The sequence below is a fragment of the Nymphalis io genome, chromosome Z (assembly GCF_905147045.1).
Source record: "Nymphalis io chromosome Z, ilAglIoxx1.1, whole genome shotgun sequence".
In the NCBI taxonomy this organism is placed as follows: domain Eukaryota; kingdom Metazoa; phylum Arthropoda; class Insecta; order Lepidoptera; family Nymphalidae; genus Nymphalis; species Nymphalis io.
Window position 1 is genome coordinate 12466426 of NC_065918.1, and position 20756 is coordinate 12487181.

Below are 20756 nucleotides of genomic sequence, written 5' to 3' on the forward strand. Positions count from 1 at the left end.
AAGCGATGTAATAAAATAAAAATGATTATAGTTTTTTCATTTGCATATAAAATACCTTTCGAACAATGCACGCGACAAATATTTTTGTTTGCTGATGAAAATATTATGAATAATGATATCATAATTATTTTATTCTACGTGGAATATGCAAAATAATCCGAGCTTACTTAAAAGAATCAGAATTTCAATAACAATGTTTTACTGCCAGTGAATAAAGTGATAATATTTGATGATCTTGAACTTTTACCTGCAGTTTCCAGTTGTGAAATGCTTAAATCCGCTTTAGGTAAACGTTACGCTACAAATAAAACCAATATAGACCAAAGCTTTGCGGAGCGGAGATCGTACTAAAACTTTGCTATATAAGTATTTTCATCGCATTTCGTAATATTAATGGACTAGCGGGGAAATTGTATATGTTTTGCTCATATGGCAAATGGTTATAATTGTGTCAAACATTAAAAGTAGGGGAGCCCAATAGAAGATTCGGGGATTTACTCGAGCACGGTAGACTAACATAGGAGAAAATACCTTACAAAAAGTTTAGTTCCACAATCATACATAAGCCCTTCATCTAGGGCTTAGCGTCAAGGGCAGCAGGCCTTGGTAATGGTAAACAAAAATGTTGGTCTGAAATCCTCGAGTGTGTCAGATCAAGGCGGATTTATTACATGCTGAAAACCATGCATTTGTCGATTTTTTTATTTTGATGTAAAGTATTGATATTAACTTTATTATCGAAGTTGTAGACAACTATGTCTACCTAGGTCAGACCGTCCAACTAGGTAGGTCCAACTTCGAGAAAGAGGTCAATCGTCGAATTTAACTCGGCTGGGCAGCGTTCGGGAAGCTACACGATATCATCTCATCCCAAATACCGTAGTGTCTCAAGTCGAAAGTCTTCGACCAGTATGTGTTGCCAGTGATGACTTATGGATCAGAGACGTGGTCGCTCACTCGTGGACCTCATAAGAAGGCTCAAGGTCTCTCAAAGGGCAATGGAGAGGGCTATGCTCGGAGTTTCTCTGCGAGATCGAATCAGAAATGATAAAATCCGCAGGCGAACCAAAGTAACCGATATAGCCCGAAGAATTGCTAAATTGAAGTTGGCAGTGGGCGGGGCACATTGCTCGCAGAACCAACGGCCGCTGCGGCAGAGAGGTTCTCGAGTGGCGACTACGAACCGGAAGACGCAGCGTGGGCAGGCCCCCTACAAGGTGGACCGACAACTTAGAACGAGTCGCGGGAAGCCGTTGGATGCGGGTAGCGCAAGACCGGCTAACGTGGAAATCCTTGGGGGAGGCCTTTGTCCAGCAGTGGACGTCTTTCGACTGATATGATGATGATGACGATGATATAACATGAGAAAATCATATGCTCACACACTTGATGGCACATTCAACGTGAAACCAAAATATTTATTAATTATCAATACCTAAGTCGTCTTGACCTGGCATAAGCATCATATTTTATGCCGTGCTATTCTTTAATAAATGATATATAAACATCCTCCAAACGATTTATTCGCCCGTAGTGTGCAAGCAAGCATAATACGACCCGCATATTTTTTCACGCCATTATTTAAATATCTCGTAATATTTCTACAACTACCGGGAAGAATTACAAAATGTAAAAGACTATTTATTTCTATTAAACGGACAAAACGAATATCCTATTTTTGGATAAAGTTAAATACATAGTATTGATGATTTCTTTGTTCTGACATTTTGATCACCTTCAAATCTCTTTCACAATTTTTTTGTGTATCCTTTCTAATAAGGACAATATTTGCTTCAAACTAGTTTGGATGAATAATCTAGAAACCGAACGTTAATTAATTTATAAAAAAATACATGTATGTTTGTTTATAGTAAGAAAACATCCTATACTGTAATCATTAAAAAAATATTTCTTCGTTGTTGTACGTTAAAAGGGTAATTGAAAATTTATTATGGGCCGTTCTTTCATTCGTATTGAAAGACTAATAATATCTATTTTTAATTCCATAATATAATTGAACTGCTAATACAAATATATATTTCATTGAAGTTGTTCAGTTCATGGCTAGTTTTTATCAATAAGCGTAGCATATAAACGAGCAATTAGTCTTTAAGTAGTTAATCAGTAGCACATAGTAGATTTAAATCATTTTTAAAACGAAATTAATTTTAATAAAGACGTCCAGGCGGCACAATTACTTAATTTAATATTGGTACCCGATATTCAGAGCGCGCATATTAAATATTTGTGACGTAAGTGTAAAAAATAAATTAAATCTAAAATCGTGTCTATATAATTCTAAGAAGCAAAACATGATGGTAGAAATGTAGTTTATTGATTTGATTGCTGACAGGTTATACTTATGTCCAAAACAAAAATAAACTTTTAAACGTGCCCACTGACATTGGCATTTAAAATCGCATTCACACAAGTCAATTTTAGTCGATCAACTGCTTAATGAAAAACCACTTTAGTCGTCTGATCAGATTGATGCAACAAAATCGATTTAATAAACCAGCCACCTATTATTTCTCTTGATAAAATTTAATATGATTATATTATTTATTGAGCAAGAAATGTTGATCAATTGAAATAGACACGTATCAACCCGCTATTCTATATAATTGAATTTAACTGGAATCAATAAATTTTCCGGGATGGCAACATTTTATTGAATAGATTTACGTTGATTCAATTAGATTGAAAATTCGTTCAGACGGTTCAAATTTCTTTCGATTAAGCATACGATCGATTCGTCTGAAGCCGCTGCTGTCGTAAATTGCGTACTCAAATTCGTTCGACAATATTTTGTGATTGCTAGAGTTAATGATTTATGTTGATAAACATCCGTACTGATCAAAATAAAAGCTATTATTCTCGTTCAATTAAAATGTCCAATATAGTCATTAATTATTTCTATGAAATATAATTACGTGGATCCCTTAACGACGACGCGCAATGTTGTAATTATATTTTTTAGTCTCGTTATGACTTATTGTTTTTTGTTCTCAATACCGTTCACTAGAGCATAGGCGTTATAAAGGAGTTTAAGTCAATAAATACAATGCATACTGCAATATTTTTCTTCGCCACCAAGTACGAGATGGATTGTAATTTTCAATTTAGTAAATGAAAGATAAAGTAAACACGTAATTAAGCATGTAACTAAATAATTTGTAGTATCTAATAATGCTAAGTAACCCAAGTTCGATTCATATTACCCTCCATACTAGGTGAACTGTATGACAGTAGAAGCAAAATTCTCGACCGCTTGTCACTAGCTGCATCGAATATGCAAAAGTTACATACTGTTTCTATAATATTTACTATTTATTTATTATAACAAATTCGTTTCTCATGCTTATGTACGCGCGTGCATGTGTATGTGTGTGCGTGTGGGCGTGTGTGTGTTTGTGCGTGTGCAAAAGATTGTAAAGAGCATTTTTTTTAAAAAAAATTTAAGTTGAGCTAGGTTATAACGTCAGGTTTTAACAGTTTCTCAGTAACATCATCATATGTTAACTTTTTATATATTTATGAAGTTTTGTCTTGAGATTGTGTTTAGTAAGATGTGTGTAGACTATATTCATAGATATTTTATTATATAGAAAGGGCTAAAAAAATATAAAAAAAATTAGTTTAGACTAACTTATACGTTGGTCAATCATATACCCTGTCTGGTAGCCGCTTTTTTTGGGATATATTACTTTGCTTTGTATGTTGCGTCATATATATATTCATTATATATAAAGTGGCATTTGCTCGGATTGTACTCCACGACCATCAATAAGTAATTAGTATCTATCTCTGTTTTGAACATCGGCCTGATTTGTTGACCTTGTAATTTAGTTTGCTACAAAGTGGCATGAAATTGACGTGGGTAGTTTAACCGTTACCACATTGAACATAAATGTATTTTCCAGATAATGTTTGACATATTAGTAATCGGCCTACGTCGTGTTACGGTACTTTAATCCGATTACATTCATGATCATTAATATCACAGAGTATGGAATTACTAAAGACAACTTTGTTCAATTATCGGCCTCTTTATGAGGGAGTAAAATGAATTAAATTGATTTGCATCTTTGTATAGGTTCCATATTTTTTAAAGCCTAAATACTGCCTTAAATTAAATTCTTATTAAACCTAAAGTCTGTAATAGGTGTTTCTCTAATAATATGATGTGCAATGTGGCGTAGATCTTTAATAAATTCGAACAAATCGATTTGAATTTTTTTTAAAATATTTATGAATAAAAGTAAAAAGAAACAGCTAGTAAATTTTTGCTTGGTTAAATCCTTTGAAAAAAGTTAGAAGCTTAATCCACCATGCTACTTTAATGCGAGTTGGTTAATACCCAAAAGTGGCAGGTTTTTATCCAAAACCATCTATTTTTTACGAAGTTTTTCCTTCAACCCGCAAACTAGATAAATAATAAAAATAAAATAAGCACATAAAAGTTCGTTGTGACTTGTTCTTCGACAATCCCGGTCTTTATTTCATTAATAAATAAAACGTGTGAAAGTATTATCGTTCCCATACTACTTTACAACTCTACTTTTAATAATAAATGACTACTATAAAACAATGAATATTTACCTGAAGCATCCCAAAACATAATTCAATTTCCAAGAAATTATATTCTTGGGCAAACGGTGGTGGCTCTGACGGCGGGTTGGGTGGCGTTGATTGTTCTGACGGCGGCCCCAATGACATGGGATACGGCATTACAGGCATCTCGCAACCAGGAGGCACCGGGGATGATTCCTGTTTAATAATCCAAATGCTAATTCCAAGTATGCTTCAGTAATCGTTAGTTACTATCTAGCTAAGCAGTAGCATAATATTAATAAAGTATTTGTGATATCGTTGTTTACTTATGATACTTTATTACATTTTAATTATGCCAATAATTACTACTTTTGACGATGTAATAAAAGCATTTTTACTAACAAAAAGTTTACTTTTGATGAAAAGGCTATAAAATAAAGAAACAAAAAAATGATTGATCAATTCGGAGAAAGTTCAGATAAGAAAGCGTAAAATGAAAATAGGTATTTTTTATAACAACTATGTTTATTTGATAGACATATGTTATATTTTTGTCTAATTTGCACCCCAAAAGTAACTTATAGAATCTCACCCAACCTAACTCTACTCGAATACCAAATTTCAAGTGTATTCGACGATTTTGTGGAAATTTAAAAAAAAATATTTGAATATCCACAGTAAGTATTTAACAAAACTTAATGATTATTATTTCACTTAAAAATAGAATGAATAAAAAACAAAACAGAAATGCTGGAGAGCTTCTCGGTGGCTGTATATTTCTAAAAGGCTGGTCGTTGGTTCTTAATTTACATTTTGAAGCATAGTTTTTCTTGTATGTTTTTATTTAGGTCTTTTAATATTAGGAACATTCGATATTTTTTGAGCTTAATGATACTTTATTCTTTGAAAGTTGCACTTTATAACATCTATTTTAGATGTAACACGAAGTTTTCTCCTGTTACTATTCGAAATAAGTCCATCCATCTTAATTTCTTGTTTTTATAATATATACTAAAAATATAGGTTAATTTATAATGAATTAAATATATATATAAAATAGGCATGTTAAGATAATGTAGAACTTAAATATATTTTATGTTTTTAGGTAATACATAACCTGATATAGGTGATCGCTAAGATATTGAGGAGAATATTTAATAGCTTTTTCTTCTGATGTCAAGATGAACAACCATTTTTATTTAAAAGCACACTTCTCTTTTTTGACCGATTAAATATAAGATCACTCAACGTGACCGTTCCCTTCGTTTCGAGGCGGTTCTTGTGAAATATAAATTGGTTTCATCTCTGACTAATAGGGCTTTATCTTGACTTTTACTAATGAAGAATAACAAATTCCATCTAATGTTTCCAACTTTATGCTTAATAATTAATTTCATAATGATTATTGAATTGAATTAAATCAAATCATTGTAAAATAATGTGGTAGTTCCGGGATAGTTATTATATGTTTTTTTATTAAAGAAAACGAATAGATAACATATTTTTTATTTTTATAATAATATATAGCAACGGCAACGGAGAAAGAGCCAACACTCTTACAAAACACAAGGCACAGGGATTACATAAAGAGACAGTTATCCTTATCAAATGTATGACGAGAAAGCTTCGCTTGCATGATAGCGTATCCCGGTTAGTGGTTGCACAAGAAAACCATTGTTTCTTATACCGACGATAACGAATACATTTCGGGAATTGTTGAAGAGGGCACAAATGGCAAATAATGGCGAATGTCTCGGCTATGGTAAGACTGGCTGAATACCAACTGGACCAACTAAGGAATCCAGAATCCCATGAAGGCAACTAATACCCCTTCAAGAAAGTCAACTGGCAAACATTCCGAGTCAATGAAGAAGTTATCTGAATTCTACGTCGTCAAATGCAAACCAATATTTATATTGCAAATGAATACCAAATTTTTAAAAAATGAATACTGAGACGTAGATTGTGGTCTTGCTTGGTAATAAGCATGGTATATTGAAATAACAATAAATAAACTAAATACCCCAAAGGCATGTAAAATACATCTGTGTAAAAAAAACATATCATAAGAAAAGTTCCCACAAAGCAGAACGGATACCTACAATTTCAAACCAAGTCTTGTAATTTTTGATATTGAAACAGAAAAATTACCCAAGGAGTATAGCTTCAGGCTTCGGCCGTTAATAAAAATATGACAAATTATTTTTATCATGCAATTGACACACCACGCCGACATTATTATTTATAAAAAGTAATACTAATTTATATACTTTCAACGTTATTCTTTCGAAGGTCCCAGTTGTTCATGTGTGCTGCTTAACTTGTGTGTCACCCATGGGAACTCATTCAGAGAGTGATTGATTGCAGGGAGCCCCCCTAAGTGCACTCTCATTTTAATGTTGACCGTTATGAACTAATGGCTTATATTTTGCTAACTAATTGATTGTTTTTACAGCTAAAGCACATTATAATTACATAACCCCGTTTCACTTACGCTACTTATCCTGGAATGCTTCACATGTTTCTTTATCGTCATCATCATATCACAGAGCACACGCTTCTTCTTTTCTATCTTTTGTACATAAGTACAATCAAGTAATAGGTAAAGATTACCCGAATAGTTTTTTTTTAAGTGACGGAGGTCACTGTCGCCCATAGACATTGACACTTCATCTTATATATTTTTTACTTTATTATTATTATTATTTAACACGTTTCATATTTAAAATCAAAAATAAAACCAACGGATAATTGTATTTGTTTCATTTTTACATCGCAGGTAGCAAGTTGAAATTATTTCCTAGCGCTCAAAAAAGTAAGCGATTTAAGTGATATTCTTGTAGCAGGAAGAAAAATTCCAACCCATAATATTTACCAAGTCTTTGAAGACTTCATCAAGCTGAGTAAATTGAAAAAAATAATTTATGTAAATGAGTTCATACTGTGAGCTGAGTCGGTTTTAATCGCTTGACGTCTTTAGCGGCCATTGCGGCTGTGATCATATTTCAATAAAATGATGCATTGCTAAAAGTTAAATGATTAAATGTAATAAATTCTTTTAACTGAACTATACTATTCTTAAACGAAGAATGCTGGTTCAAATCTAGAAAAGGTTAAGTATGTCGAAGGACCGATGGCCGTTGGAACAGCTGCCCTAAATTGGAGATCGCAGATAGCTAGGTGGACCAATGACCTGAAAAAGGTCGCGGGATCCGACTGGATGCGAAAAATGGAGAATACAAAGCTGTGGCACACTTCAATAGCTTGTGTTAATAAATCACCTTGTTTTCCGCGGTAAAAAAAAACAGTGAGAAAACTTAAACGTATTAGACAAAATTTTGTCATGTGTGTTGCGCCTAACCAGGACTAAGGATAAATTTTTTTGACTAATTTTAAAATGATTACACGTTGAAAAAAGGAAATTTTACTTAAAAAGGTATAATAAATTTAATACTTACTTGCCAAGCCAAAATGTTATGGAGGCTTCCATAAACAGCTTCGGTTGCAAACGCCAAGGTATGTTCACCTTCTTCAAGTGTATGAATTATACGTAACAGCCTGGGATGGCGGAGCCTTTCTAGGATGATGATGCTTGCCTTTATCCTATCGAGCATACTATCTTTCTTTTTCGGCTTGTACAGCTTATCAACTATACGCTTATCGAAGAAGAACACCGAGCATTTCTGTGAAAAGAAGTTTTATATTAATAAAGTTGTTTTTTCTGTTAGTTGTAAGGGAAGTTTTTTTTTGTTAAATTATATCAATGGCATTCAGATTAATGATTTCAAAAAATTGTATGTATATATATAATACATTATGTATATATATATGTATTTTTGTTCATAACATAAGTTAATAAGATGATACTGTCATTCAAAGAACACATTATTTACGTCCTTAGCTGTTCTAAATATATATAACTTTAGAGCAAATAAAGGAAATATATTCAAAATGAATTTGTTTGTCTTATTAAGATTTTTATAACGAGTTTTTCTAGATAAAGTCGCATTTTTTGTTACGACTGTTATTATTTTTTATCGGCTACCTTCTTAAAATTTGTCATTCTTAAACGAGTCATTCATAGGTCTGATGACATATGACGTCATTATCCCAATCTACTACTACTATCCGTCCCTAGAGCCTCTATTGATAATATGCCTGAAGGTTCAAATGCTTTTTAACGAAAGAGAGAGACGATGGTTTCACCTCGTGTATTATATATACTAGATAAAATTATAATAAAAACGAAATGCTAAAATTAATTTTATAAAAATCTTAAACATTATGATTTACAATTTATTTGAGATTTATATATATATATATATTATACAGACCCCAATAATAAATCTCTGTCCTAACCGCTCTTAACTGGATATTTTTAAAACTACAAACATATACAAGTTGCTGCATAATTAACTAGGAGTACAGTAGTAGACCCGCGGCTGAATAATGATGATTTCGTTGATGCAGGTTCTCAACTTTCTCAAGAAAATTTCCTCACGACGTAAGTTGTTTTTTACAAAAAGAGATCTTTAAAAAAATTCACAATTATAGCAGAAACTTTGATCAATTAATATTTATTGCAACTTTTATTATAAAATACGTTTTTGATATATATTTGATAAATTTCTTATTCATTTAATTTACAATGATGTCATGGAAACTAAGCTTAACATTTATGTTAAAAAGTATTGCACGCTTATGTTACATATTTCTTAAATTATCGCTCCAACAAATTGATTAAATTTACGAGATACGAACTCAATACACGCTCGTAGTCAACACCCACAATATTCGTACATTTTTCATGAAGATTACTGTTGCTTTCCAAACTTTGATGTAACTACAGAAACCTTAAGCATTATGAAAGCCCTTATGTAAACTGAGCACTGATCTAAATTGACTTACTGTTAAAAATATTTTCAAAAATATTAATGTTTTCATATTATTATTAGTTTGCGCTTTTCTATTATCTAGTTCTAAATAAATACATTCATGCTTGAAACTTTAATTTAAATAATTGTTATATAAATAATAAAGTAAAATTGCAAAGTCTATGGTTTACATACTGGTTTGAGCTCCTACACGCTTACTTCGTGAGAATGTACTTTTAATTCATCTTTATTGTAAAAGTTTTGTAATAATATCTTTCGGTGTCACGGTGGTCAATATCAAAAGAGCTAGCAGAGCAAGACATATTGCAGAGCACAAGTATGTGCACAAGCACAGGTACACTCCCTCTCCCAGGCGCAGTACTAACGGCTTTACATGTTTTCCAAGGAACGGGATTATATACACTTCCAAGTTCCAGACTCCAAGCTGCTACTGAGAATTTTCGACAGAAAATTCCAATAACTTTTTACTGATCTAACCTGGGATATGAACCCAGGTCTATCGGGTCTGAAGTCTTACATCTAACCACTAGAACAATGAGGCAGTCAATAAGTTGTACAGCAATAACAAAGGTGTATCTCTAAATTGTGCTTATAACAATGAATTGTGCTCTTGTAAATATGGGTGGGAGACGCTGTTCCTTTGAGACTCTGGCACAGCCGACTATCTAATCTAAGCCAACCTAATCTCTCTTTTAATACTCATAAGATATTATTGCAATTGATTCCTTTAAATTAAGAAGTATTTGTAAAATGAATAGTGATAAATAAATAAATATTTTTATTATTTCCCCTCCTCTTACAACCCGGGTTTCTTCAAACGAGGCGTGAAGAGGCATCTTGCGGACCGGCAAGACGGTGACGGCTAGTACAGAACATTCTTCCCGACTGTACTGGCCGTCGTCGTGTTTGGACTCTACTACCACTTACCATCAGGTGGAATAGAGTCATTTGCCATCCCGGACATATAAAATATATATATATATATATATAAACATGAAGTATGTAACACTTTACTATTTTGTAAATATGTGAGAGCTTTGTTACTTGTTCCTGATTTAAAATGGATTTAAAGTGTGATCATTATTATAAATTAACTGTTTGAATACTAGGTCATAAAAATCAATAAGACACCAATTACGAAAACTCAGTTGTTTTGAACACACGCAAGAATTAAAAAGACTCCAAATAAACCATAAAGTAGTTAAAAGTTGTAATTATGAAATTTCGATTGTGATGCTGGTATATCATAAATAAACTCAATCAAAATAATAGAAAGTTTCACTTTACGCACGGAACAATGATTCTTTGTATTTTTATTAAACTGAAGATTGTTGATTTAAAAAAAAAATAGAATATAAAGTGCAAAAGTTGCGTGTTAATGTTTTTATTTAAATTAGGTGACGGTTTATTTGTTTACATAACACAATCTTAATCTCAATTATTACGAACACGCGAAATAATAAATATCAACATTAATTAAATGCTTACGAATATTTATGAGTTAAAACAATCTGATGTGTAGTTTTATCTGGCTTGTAGAATTTTGCCGCTCAAAAATTTTCTCCTCTATAGATTAAATATTTTTTCAGCTATTTTATAGCTACATAGTTTACTTCTATGTTTACTAAATCTAATACTACATGCAACAGCTAAAACTACATCGCTATTTTTGAAAAAAATCGTAGCCATGAATCCCCCCACCTATTTAAAAAAAAACATTAATGGGCGTCAATGTCTGAGATTCAATGGTAGCTTCAAATTTACAGTGTATTTCATACATAAGGTACATACATTACATAATTTCTTTCTATCCTAAGTAATCATTAATTTCAATAAAGTCTGTGTTTGTCAAATAAATAAAAAAAACATACAATAGTAATATGGTTATTATAATTTGCAATCGCTTTAATCGGTGTCATACAATTTTATTTCTTCAACAGTGATGTTACGCTCTTTTATCGATTTCGGAAATAAATTACAGTCATTATACTCTCTTCAAATTTGTCTTTCACTACTGATATTGTTGAGAATAACGTCATATCGATAATTGGTAATGATAAAAATATTTATAAATATTGTTTAAATATTGCTAATTTTTTAAAGACACTTAGTTATAAAATTGGGAATATATACTTGAAGTATGAGCTCGGTACAATGGCTTATCAATTAGTGAGATTTTTTGTGCCCACCATGTTCGCGTGTCACTGTACCTTTTTCAGCCAACTTTTACCTTCAAACAAACAAAGGTGGAGTAAAAATATAACAGCTACTTTACAGATTTATAAATTTTTTTTTTGCAGAAATCCGTAATGTAACGCGAAGATACGAGGTCAGAATTAAACTCAAGTGCTTCAAAAGAATGTTGCTAGCGTGCCTGATCTGTGGCGTGTTGTATAGTCGCTTCTTTAGGCTATGGAAGTAAGAAAATAGAAAATGCATCTGTGTTTAAGTAAACAAGCTCACGCTATAGTATACTTTCCGCAGCTGGATAGTGGACGCTGAGCCGACTTGGCCGAAATTAGTCAAGAAATTTTTCCTAGTATTTACTAGTGTCAGAAATAATAATAACAGTGTGATAATAGTGTCAGAACACTATTTTCGGATCAATTTGATATTGATCAGTTCTGTAGTGAAAATTCGTAAACAATCACAAATAAAAACATTAATAAAACTAGCCGAGTGTTTTCTCGTCGTTCTTTTCAGGTCAATATTACTCTTTCGAACCGTTGGTAGTTCCCAAATCGTCAAGCAATAAGTTTAATACTTCTATGTTGGACAAATTATTTTGATATAATTTATTGCCAAATTATTATATTAAAGCACACCCACATGCAAAGATCATGTTCGGTACGGTACAATCTTACTTTGTTAGTTATATAATATAAGGAAGTGAATATAAAGCGTGTTGCATTTATATTTGTGGTATTTTTATGGGACGAATGGCAATTTTACGATCTTGGATAAAGATCCTTTTACGATAATGGTGGTCGGTAACCGTTAAGTTTTATTTGTCCTAAAATTGTCGCTATGATGTGGCAAATGTTTGAATTTTATTAAGTGATTGCTTTAATGCTTTTAAAGTATTATATTGATTTTGTTATATTTCATACGAAAATATAAATAAAATAATAATAATAATGTCCTCCGGGCTGATTTTGGCTACGGTGGTCTATCCTCCTATATTTACAATTAAATAAACTAAATGCAGCTTCTGGACTGTACTGGACGAAGAGGAAAGGTTGCCAAACAAACGCGTTAAGATATATATATATATATAAGCTCAGGAGAAAACTCTTTCAATACGAAATTGCTTTACCGATTTACAAAGTCAAGAAATCACGGGCATAGGAACGCAACGCGACGGCAATAGTTAAATTGAAACATCATGTTATGAAAATGTACCTTAACCTTTGTGTAGTAAAAATATTAAATTTTAAAACTAAAAATTCATATTATAGAATAGTCACACGTGCATGCGTTGCTTATTCGCATCTCAAAGTTACAAATTAGAAACTTATTACTTAGAAATTACTTCAGTAGACTGACTTATAGTCTCCGCTATTTGCTGGAGGGCGTTTTAGTTAAACAAAGTTAGCTCTAACTTATATGTTTGTTTTTTAGCAGATACCCCACTTTGCAGAGTAAAAGTGAGGTTATGTTTATGATTTAAACAAGTATAATATCAATTTGTGTCGACTATCGAACCAAACGATATGTCCGTACTTCGCTAAAGCATTTGACCGTTTTATTTTTTTTTCCCTTATTAATCTAATCACTCGCAATAACATAAAACGATTCTCTCTATTAAGAGCTTTGATAAGATTATTAATTAGATACATTATATTATTTCAGCAATCGTTTATTTTTTGATTAAAATAATTGAATTGAAATACAAAAATGGTTAACGTAATATCAATACTTGCGGAGATTTTGAAGATTCGTATCTATTATAGTTAAAATTCAATTAAATCCAGATTTAACAGATCCACCGTATTGTCCAGACAATACGGTGGATTTTATCAAGTAAAATTGAATATAATATGACAAATATATTAGAAGCTACTGAGAGTTAGAAATTAAAAACGTGTAATTTGATTCTATACAAATAAATTTGAAGTATCTTTTTGCGATTTCAAAATAACTGCCTCTTTTAAAGTTAATATTTGCGAGTTACCAATACACAACAATCATTTTTGTCTGCCTGTTTGTCCAGGTTAATCTCCATAGCCGCGCAGAACCGCAGTGTCCATATAGTATATAGGGAGTTATTACAAAATTCACTTTATCAATTTATTTTTAATTAATAGAATAATAATAATCGTACTAATATCGAAAATATGAAATGTTGTGTGCTGTGAATATTTGTTATTTCTTCACGCTTTATCGCAACCTAAATATGGATTTCGATTATCGATTATGGCTAGGGAAAAGCCGCGGTGATGCTCTAGTTTTAAATAATAAAACAGTGCCCCGCTACTTAGCTCAAATATGCAAAAGGAACTGATTAAGCTGTTGTATTCAATAAACAGTCTTATATTTTAACATTGGCATTGGTGTTGTTTATTACAAAAGCAATTGCTATCCAACTATGCCGTTATTTCCCTTGTGTCTGTAATGACTGATACATTTCTTATCAGCCTGTATTTTGTTAGTTTCAATGACATTTATATTTTACAGATTAAGCTTTCTTGTTAAAGACTACTCGTTGAAGGGCTTTTTGCTTTTGGTTGGGAATAAGATAGTTTCATCACCAGTTTATTGTATTATATATATATATATATATATAATACAATAAACTAATATATATATATATATATATATATATATATATATAATAAACTAATATTATTTTATTGTATTCTATAGCTAAATATCAATTCTTTGTAGTATTGTATTCCACAAGGCATAAGGTACTTCGCTCATATTATTTTCTGTGGTTAGCGGTATATTGATGCTAAAAGGAACAGTTAATATTTCTATAGCGCTAATTGATATTGGTATTTACCTTTAAGTAGAACATTTTAACTTTTGTTTAAAAAAAACAATTAATTCGGGATGTCCCAGTAGAGTATGAAAATCTTAACCGAAGTTTCGAAGGATTTGTTTTCAGAATATGCGAAAGCTAAGATGTCAGAAAACATACGTATATAGCATAGTAACATACATATTAAACAAGCAGACATCCTTTTATTAAAAACAGAGTATCGTTAGTATTCACTGGATTATAACCAATGAAAGTATTGTTCACATAACTTTTAGATGGATGGATATAATAATAAAATATTTCATAAAAAACTGAGTTTTTAAATTAAAAAGAAGTTATTTTCCCTTAAGCTTTAATTAAAATCTGAGTCAGGGGAGACAATATTTGAGTTCATATCGCCTTAAAAATTAAACTAATTGAATTTAGACGAGCAAAAGTGTAAGAAACTCGCATATAGTTGCATATATGCGACTTTAAAATTTCTATGTTATATTAAAAGTACCGAATGTATCCCACTTGGATACAAGTTATACCGATGTGTGAGGTGTGAAGGTCTTGGACACCGTCAATAAATATATAGTTTTTATAATTTCTAATAAGCAGACGAGCAAATGTACTATAGATAAATCACTGCGAAAATATCTGTAAAATCGGCCCTAGAAGGGAAGTAATTACTTTGCGGAGTCAGAAACTTGGTGATACAAGCATAAGTATTGGTTTCCAAATATAACTGTTGCTGATGTCAGACGCATTTTATTACTAAAAAAAATTAATTAAGTAATTTGAACGTCGTTACGTAAACAAAACATTATGTAATTGTTTTTATAGTTTGTAGTTTAATAAATTGCTCTAATAAGAGAATAAATAAAAATAAAAATAGTAAATTAAATATTTATCAAGTCAATTGACTCTTACCCCGTCAATCTGTACATAAGTTATTTACAAAGTCTAAGATATGGTAATTAGTCAATCACGAATATGTACCACATATGAGTTTATATATAGAACCAATGCCTAAGAGGGATATGAAATCTTAGAACCAATTAAGAAGTTTAAACGGTAATAAACTTGATAACCCTAAACGGTTCTATAACAAATCGGAGCATGTATTAAAATTTAACCTATCCAAGATGAGATATTATACGATACTATATATCTTATATAATATAGCTTATATAATAACAATAAGCAAACTGCTCTACTTGTTTCCGATTTAAATTGCCATCATCATGTGGTAGACGTATCAAAATCAGTGAAGTAATAATAATACTGTAACGATAGTGTAATTGGACCGTTTTACATTTCTTCTTTATCTCAGTATCTTTTACGAAACTACGTGAGGTAAAGATTTCTGAAAGCAGTCACTAGCTTACATCGTTTTATTATTCATCCAGCTATGATCGATAATAGATGGTATTTACTTCTGTTAGCCTCATAGGATTTATGGGATCTTTTACATTGATTTCAATGTTGCAATATATCTCTTTTATATGAAAAAAAGTCAATCATTCCGCTGAGTTTCTTTCACAGGATCATCTCAGTTTTGAAATTTGTTGTTCTGAACCGAGGATAGATTTTTATTATAATAAGGTGTTTAAAATTGATTATATGGTTTTTGGGAGAGTAGAATAAACGAGGGAGGTATCGCTATAGAGGTTTGGAACGATGATGAAGAGGTTTTAAAATAGCTTTTTCATTTTATTCCACAGATATATCCCTCTCCTTCTAATTTTTAGCTATAAAGTGGACAATTCTAAAATTGTTAAGAAATATGTTTATACTAGTTGATTTAAAAAATACATTTGGGTAGTTTTTTATAAGTGGTAGCTTCGGTATGCATATTTTTAAGCTTAGCGACTGCAGAATTAACTTTGTGTTTTTTGCAGTGTTTTTGGAAAATACTACGTAATATAAAGATATTTTCATAAATGTTATGAAATGAACATTAATTGCATAAATGTTACACACTACAAACGCAAAGTGGCGTGGAGGTACTCGATTATCGCCAAAATATAAAGTCACAATTTTTTAATTCAAGCCAAACGAAGTTATTACCTACGTATATCAGGATTTATTGATAAAGTAAATAAATATATCAATGTATTCTGTGTATGAAAAACATCGTTACAACAAAAAGGCTATAAATTTATCCTTTACTTTGCGTTGTCTGACTGTTGGACACTTGGACAGTTTTTTGTACAAAAATCAGATGGTAATTAGATTCGATTTATCTGATTTACTGAACATTTTTTTCTTGCGATACAATTACACACAATTAAGATACTTTGTATAACTCAGCAAAAAAGAGCTCCGTTACTCACGTTCTCGTGTTCACACAATGCCTTATTTACGTTTAGACTTGTAAAGTATTTGTATGAGAACTGTGTCATTTGTTTATATGTCTTCTAAGATCCTATCAGTAGTTTATACATCTTTTTTTATAAATATATATTTCTTTTTCTTTGTTCAAAGGATAAATAAGTACATTAATTTAACAAAGAATTAAATAGTATTTGTATGTATGTTTTTTAATAGATTATGAGAGCTTATGTAATAAACATAAGCTCTCATAAAATGTTATCTTATATGTTTATGTTATATATGTTTGTAAAATGTTATCTTAATTTATCTTCAAGTGAATTTAGCCAAAACTATAATATAAAAAAAACTTATGGTTAAGATTTTTAGATCTCCAAAATGTCTAGAAAAGTCAACGAAACCGTACCATTATTGTAATGTAAATATAATTTGAATTTAATAAGCATACGAGTGCCTTTTGTGTAAAAAAAATTGAAATCGTTGAGGAGTGAATATACATGTGTAAAGTTGCCTTGTTATAATGTTATAAACTTTTTATAAGTTAAATACCACTCATAACGAGATCTCCTATGCGCCCGATTGATATAAAATTTGTCACATTACTCCTTCCCCGACGTAGAAGCTCACTATGAACGGATTTTACACAAATCTTACCAAAATCGATTGTACTTCCCATCTTCACGTGTCGGTGTCGGATCACACGGTATAGCAAGTCCTTTGATGTACTGTACTTTAATATGATTTAAAATACTTTGTTTATAGCTATGTAACGTAAGCGAAGTAAAATTTAATAATAGTATGAATTTTGTTAATTCATTCGCAGTCAAAGATCATTAGCGCTGCGTTTCAACCGGTTTGCGCTGGACCTTTGGGACTCGTTATATTGGAACGACGAATCGATACGAAAGAATTCGTACATAGTTCGTAAAGCTAAAATCGCTGTTGCTATATTCGTACATTTGAAATATAGCAACTGCGATTAACTGAGCTTGGTTGTTCATTTGCGTTAAATCCATAATTAATATTAGTAATATATAAGCTGAAAACAGGTTAAGTCGAAGTTACAGTTTGCTTCACCCAATAATATTATATATTGACTGCCTCGTTGTTGTAATGGCTAGATTTAAAGCCATAGATTCCGTGCTATTAGGTTTTCCGTTGTTAAATTCTCAGTATTAGTTCGTGGTTTGGAAGTTGAAAATGTGTACTCCTGTGTTTAGAAAACATATAAAGCCGTTGGTCCTGAGCTTGAACTCTTTCCCATCGCGTCGGATTTGTCGTCCCCTCGGATTATAAGAATGAGTTAGCACACTTTATACATACTTACTTGTGCACTAAAATATGTATTGCATAGTTTAGTTTAATATAAATAAATAAAGTTTGCTGAAATGATTTTCTCTGATGCTATTTTTTGTCAATGAAAATTTATCTCTGAGATTAAAAGATGAAGATGCAGTTGATAATAGAAATTTATTCATATATTGTCAGATTAATTTTAATTTTTTTAGCCTTAATTTTTGGTGGTTTGCTTATGACAAATCTTTAGAATCACTTATTTTTATCCTACGGAGTTCAAATTTTATAAGTTACTTTTTATAAAGAGTCGCTTATCGTTCAACAATAAAGACGATTCAGTAAGTGAAATCATGTTTCTAAAAACGTTTTCTTATTTTTAATTTATTAAATTAAAGGATAATAAAAAACCTTGTCTCGGACATTCTATAATTAATATTTATATATTTGTCGAGCAACGTTTGCGTTTTTAATTACAAATAAAAAATATATATCTAATGAATACTAGCAAACCGCAGCTATATCTCATTCTAAGTTTTCCCATTGCTATCTCACAGGAAATAGTAATATCGCGTTATGATAGCAACTTCAGTTGAAGAAGTTCATTAACCTATAAATTGCGGCTACGAGATTATTAAATAGGCATATTGGTTTTGTAGTATAATTACAGTTCTTATTCTTCTGCATAATCTTTTTTAATACGATTTGAAAATATAATACAATTTTAAATATAACTTATCATTGTTTTATTCCTGGCCCATGCGAATAGGTACTATCGATTTACAAGGCATTCTACCGACTCTGTGAGTGAGACAATTATTATGCATAGAAAGACTTTAGAACGAATGTGATTTGTGTGTGGGATGTGATCTTTGTTGTTTGGTTGATAGTCATTATTTCTTTAATTAACAAAACTAATGATAAATAACTAATAGGCTAAGGCCTTCATCTCTTTTTGAGAAGAAGGTTTGGAGCATCGTGCGGCAAATATTCACAGAACACAAGCGTAGGTAGGTACGTTGTTTTTTTAGCACCGAGCAAAGTTTGAGTTATTAAAAAAAACATGGTTTAATACTAAATCAACGTTTTAATGTTCCTGTCAACTTTGCATGACGTATTATAATGCGCAAAAATATGTGCAAACAGAGGTGTATTATCTTATCTCTCATTGTCGTGAAGAGAAATCAAACTGATACGATTTTAATAAAACCGGCGCAGCATCCACAGCCTTAAGCGTGCCTTTAGTCATCGGTATATATGTCATCGTGATATGAAAAAAAAAATGTAGTGATAAATTGAAAGTTGAAAGTTTGTTCAGTAAGAAGCAAAACTGTCTTCAATTACTATAAAGTTATATGTGTATGAACACTCTGCTACGGTAATTTAGTTAACAACTCATGTAATACGTCATAATAAAAGCGGACAGATTATTCTATGATTTATTATGCTCTTTCCAAACACCTAAGTAAATTATAAGAACTTACATTTATATTTATTATGATATTTACAATCTATAATAAAACTAAACTGCTCAATGATATTATTATCATAAGCACGTTACGAAACAAAGTGGTCTATGAGCGGTGGTGACAAACAGGTGGTCAATAAGCCAGTCCGCAAATCCATCGTAAATAATATAATAAGACACATCGTGCAATACAGCTTGTAATAAATAAAAGTTGCGTTGTTAATATGTGTGCTCCATGAATCATCAAGATTTCGTTTATGTAAATTCACTAAAGCGTTTAGACTTTAGGTGGAAAGCAACGAAACGAGGGCGATATATTATTACATCAAAATTTGTATTTCGTATGTGGTTAAACATTTATTTCGCTATATTTTGTGTTGTCAATATATATATATTGACAAAGATATAATGTTATAGGTGGTCGGGAAAATGAGTCACCTGATGGTATGTGTTCACCACCGCCCATAGGCCCATTGGCAATGTAAGAAATATTAACCATTCCTTACATCACCAATGCGCCACCATTATTGGGAACCAAGATGTTATGTCTCTTGTGCCTGTAATATTGTAAAAGTATTGCTGTTTAACGGCAGAATATATTATGAGTCGGTTGTACTTATCCCAGTGGCTTGCACAAAGCCCTACCGGGTACTACCTTCTAGATTTCCTACAAATAGTACTTTTCGCATTATATCTTCAATATTAAACTATAATGTCCTAGTTTTAAGATGTCACAGCACGCATTTATGAATCGGTAATATTGTTTTTATGAAAAGTGTAAATTAATGTTGATCTTTATATCAAAATATGTTAAAATGTACATAGTATATATTTGTATTTAAACTCAATATTCTTAAAAAACTTTTCTGAAAGTTCCAGATGTTATATATATAAATATATCACATTTTGTACTTATTAAGTTGTAAGTTAAGTAATTAATCTTCATACTGCCGTGATGGAGATCAGTTAATATTATACAGTAGGAATTATGAGGTTTACTTAAGTTGAAATAAGAATCAGAGTTTGAAGTTATAATAAAAATCGGAATTGTAAAATTCAAATCGCAGCTGCTTTGAATAGAATGAACTGGCAGCAATTTGTCGTTTAGTTGCAATTTTATTGAATTTATTTTATTCGTCGAGCAATTGCTCTATTTATCGAAATGGATTATTATACATAAATGATTATAAAAACCACGCTTATAAGCCCATTTAACTATTATATATATTTAAATTATCATCAA

At 31.2% G+C, this 20756-nt stretch overlaps 1 protein-coding gene across 1 annotated transcript in view; it reads right to left on the bottom strand.

Annotated features, from left to right (window-relative positions):
* The window catches only part of LOC126780670 (SCY1-like protein 2), a 105025-nt gene that overhangs the window by 25517 nt on the left and 58752 nt on the right, over positions 1 to 20756 (bottom strand). The window contains exons 2-3 of the mRNA XM_050505300.1: positions 8013 to 8237; positions 4603 to 4770 (exon numbers count right to left, since the gene is read on the bottom strand). Coding sequence (XP_050361257.1) covers positions 4603 to 4770; positions 8013 to 8237 — 393 coding nt within the window. The remainder of the gene's footprint in view (positions 1 to 4602; positions 4771 to 8012; positions 8238 to 20756) is intronic.